Consider the following 2793-nt stretch of genomic DNA (forward strand, 5'->3'; position numbering starts at 1 on the left):
TTATAAATTTATAAATTATTTCATTTCTTAGATCCAAAAATCTCTGTAGGAGTCAGTCAGAGTATTTCCATAGAGCCACTTTGCATCAGCAGCTCCATGCTCCAGCGCTCTGGGAGAGTTTATAGTCCTGAGAGTTGAACACTGGATGACTGACAGCTGTCCTTCATGACAACAGAAGACACAGAAATCCTCCTCATCAAAAACATGACTTCTATCTGCGTCCTCATCTGGACTCTCCTCTGCTCCTGCTTCACAGGTAAAGTCCAGAGAATCAAACTCCTCTATAAACATCTTTCCCTCTGAAATGAAGCTGTCAGGTTTTAAAATCGGATGTTTTATTTTTCTTCAGAGTCTAAAATCCAGCCCACAGTGACTCAGGCTGCAGCAGTGAGCTCCTTGATAGGAGGAACCGTCACCATCAGTTGCAGGACCAGTCACAATGTTTTTGGCTCCAACCGTTTATCCTGGTACCAGCAGAAAGGTGGAGAGGTTCCCAAGCTGCTGGTTTACAAAACCAGCACTCGAGCATCAGGGACTCCAAGTCGTTTTACAGGCAGTGGATCAAACTCTGACTTCACTCTGACCATCAGTGGAGTTCAGGCTGAAGATGCTGCAGTTTACTATTGTAAAGGGGAGTTCCCTTCAAGCACTCATGAGTTCTTCACACAGTGAAAAATCATCATNTTTATAGTCCTGAGAGTTGAACACTGGATGACTGACAGCTGTCCTTCATGACAACAGAAGACACAGAAATCCTCCTCATCAAAAACATGACTTTGATCTGCCTCCTCATCTGGACTCTCCTCTGCTGCTGCTTCACAGGTAAAGTCCAGAGAATCAAACTCCTCTATGAACATCTGTCCCTCTGAAATGAAGCTTTCAGGTTTTAAAATCTGACGTTTTATTTTTCTTCAGAGTCTAAAATCCAGCCCACAGTGACTCAGGCTGCAGCAGTGAGCTCCTTGATAGGAGGAACCGTCACTATCAGTTGCAGGACCAGTCATAATGTTTATGACTCCAAATATTTATCCTGGTACCAGCAGAAAGGTGGTGAGGTTCCTAAGCTGCTGGTTTACAAAACCAGCACTCGAGCATCAGGGACTCCAAGTCGTTTTACAGGCAGTGGATCAAACTCTGACTTCACTCTGACCATCAGTGGACTTCAGGCTGAAGATGCTGCAGTTTACTACTGTAACGGGGAGTTCCCTGCAAGCACTCATGAGTACTTCACACAGTGAAAAATCATCATACAAAAACCTCCCCCCTCAGGCTGAACTGAAACTACAGAGGCTGCTGAAACCTCCAATTACTAAAGAGTCCAATCACTTTGTTGGAGGTAAAAAAAACATGATGGTTTAACTTGATAATTACATTTATTAACTGGTTGTATTTCAGATTTATGAAATGTATTATCTTCTTCAGACCTTTAATGATATGAAAAGCTTGAAAATAATTTATACAAGCTACAATCAAATAATAGAGTAAATATAAAGAGTTTTTACGTATTTTTACAGGTTTGCTATAGTTCTAAAGGTTTTTATAGATCACTAATGTAAAACTGATTACCTGGTCAATACTCAGCAAGAACAAAGGAAAGTTTTGCCCATTTTGTTTCATCACATCGTTTCACACTCATGTATTTTAGGCCTGAAGAAAACAGGTTAGCAAAAACGGCCTCTGTTCATCTGAAAAAAGACAAACCAGAGATGTAGACTGAGGACATATATTTCACTGTCATCATTTGTTTCACATTAACTGCTGATTTCATGTTATCTATATTCTATATATTTGAAGGAAGATGTCCCAGAATGCATTTATTAATAAAACCAGCCAGGGAGCAAGAATTAGTAATAAAACAAAAAACACATTGATATACTGCATCCAGTTTTTTTTCAACTGCTGAGCTGAAGAGTTCATAAAAGCAGTTCTCAATAATCAATCAGAGGGAGAATGGTTGAAATAATCAGGTGTCTTCTGACTCAGGCTGAGAAACACTTTTGTTTTCTGAAAATGATCAAATATTTAAGTTTTATCTAAGAGGAGTTGTTGAATATGTTATTTAAAAAACATACCTAAATATTTGTTTCATCTGACAATTTAAACATAATTTCCTAAACAACTGATAAACTGGGGAGGAGAGATGGAAGCTACTTATCATTTGAAAATAGCATAGCCTTTGATGTTTCTGCATTCAAAAAGAACTTAAGCTCAGCCGACCAGGATTAAACAATGCCAACACAGATTTTAGCGGCTGAACAATTGTGAAACTGAAGAAGAAGAACAATAATTAATAGTTAAATTGACATAAAGATGAGATTCTGCATCAGGCAAGCTGTTGCTTACTTAAATTTTGAACAATAAAGATCCTAGGAAATTGCCTTGAGGAACTCCCTATGTTTTTGTTTTTTTTTCTTTTTACTTTTAACAACACTTTATTTAAACAATTCAAACATATAAACAATTGACGTAAAACAAGTGTCAGTTAAAAATCACTATTAAGATAAAAACAAGTGTCAGTTAGAATCATTAAATGAGGAGCTTGTTAAAATGTAGATTTCCATTATCTGACACAGTACATAAAATGTTTTTAAAACCCCACAACTGAATAAAATCCTCCATGTTCTGTGTGACTCTGTGGAAGTGAAACTCCAACCTTATTCTGGCTTTAACGTTGCACTTCCACAGAGCCACGGCATCAAGGTGAGGTCCTTCTTGCAGTCTGTCTATACGGGCCAGGTAAATGGCCATCATTGCTTCACTGTTTAGGAAACATAAAAGTCGGACCTTTGGCTT

The 2793-nt window shown here is 38.2% G+C and overlaps 1 gene segment (V, D, J or C); it reads left to right on the forward strand.

The window, feature by feature from the left end:
- The first annotated feature begins 204 nt into the window (after window positions 1–204).
- LOC107084937 lies at window positions 205–672 on the forward strand. The segment is given in 2 exon segments: window positions 205–256; window positions 350–672. Coding segments are annotated over 2 exon segments (375 nt in total).
- Window positions 673–2793: the final 2121 nt, after the last annotated feature.

The sequence above is a fragment of the Cyprinodon variegatus genome, unplaced genomic scaffold, assembly GCF_000732505.1.
Source record: "Cyprinodon variegatus isolate N-32 unplaced genomic scaffold, C_variegatus-1.0 Scaffold112, whole genome shotgun sequence".
In the NCBI taxonomy this organism is placed as follows: domain Eukaryota; kingdom Metazoa; phylum Chordata; class Actinopteri; order Cyprinodontiformes; family Cyprinodontidae; genus Cyprinodon; species Cyprinodon variegatus.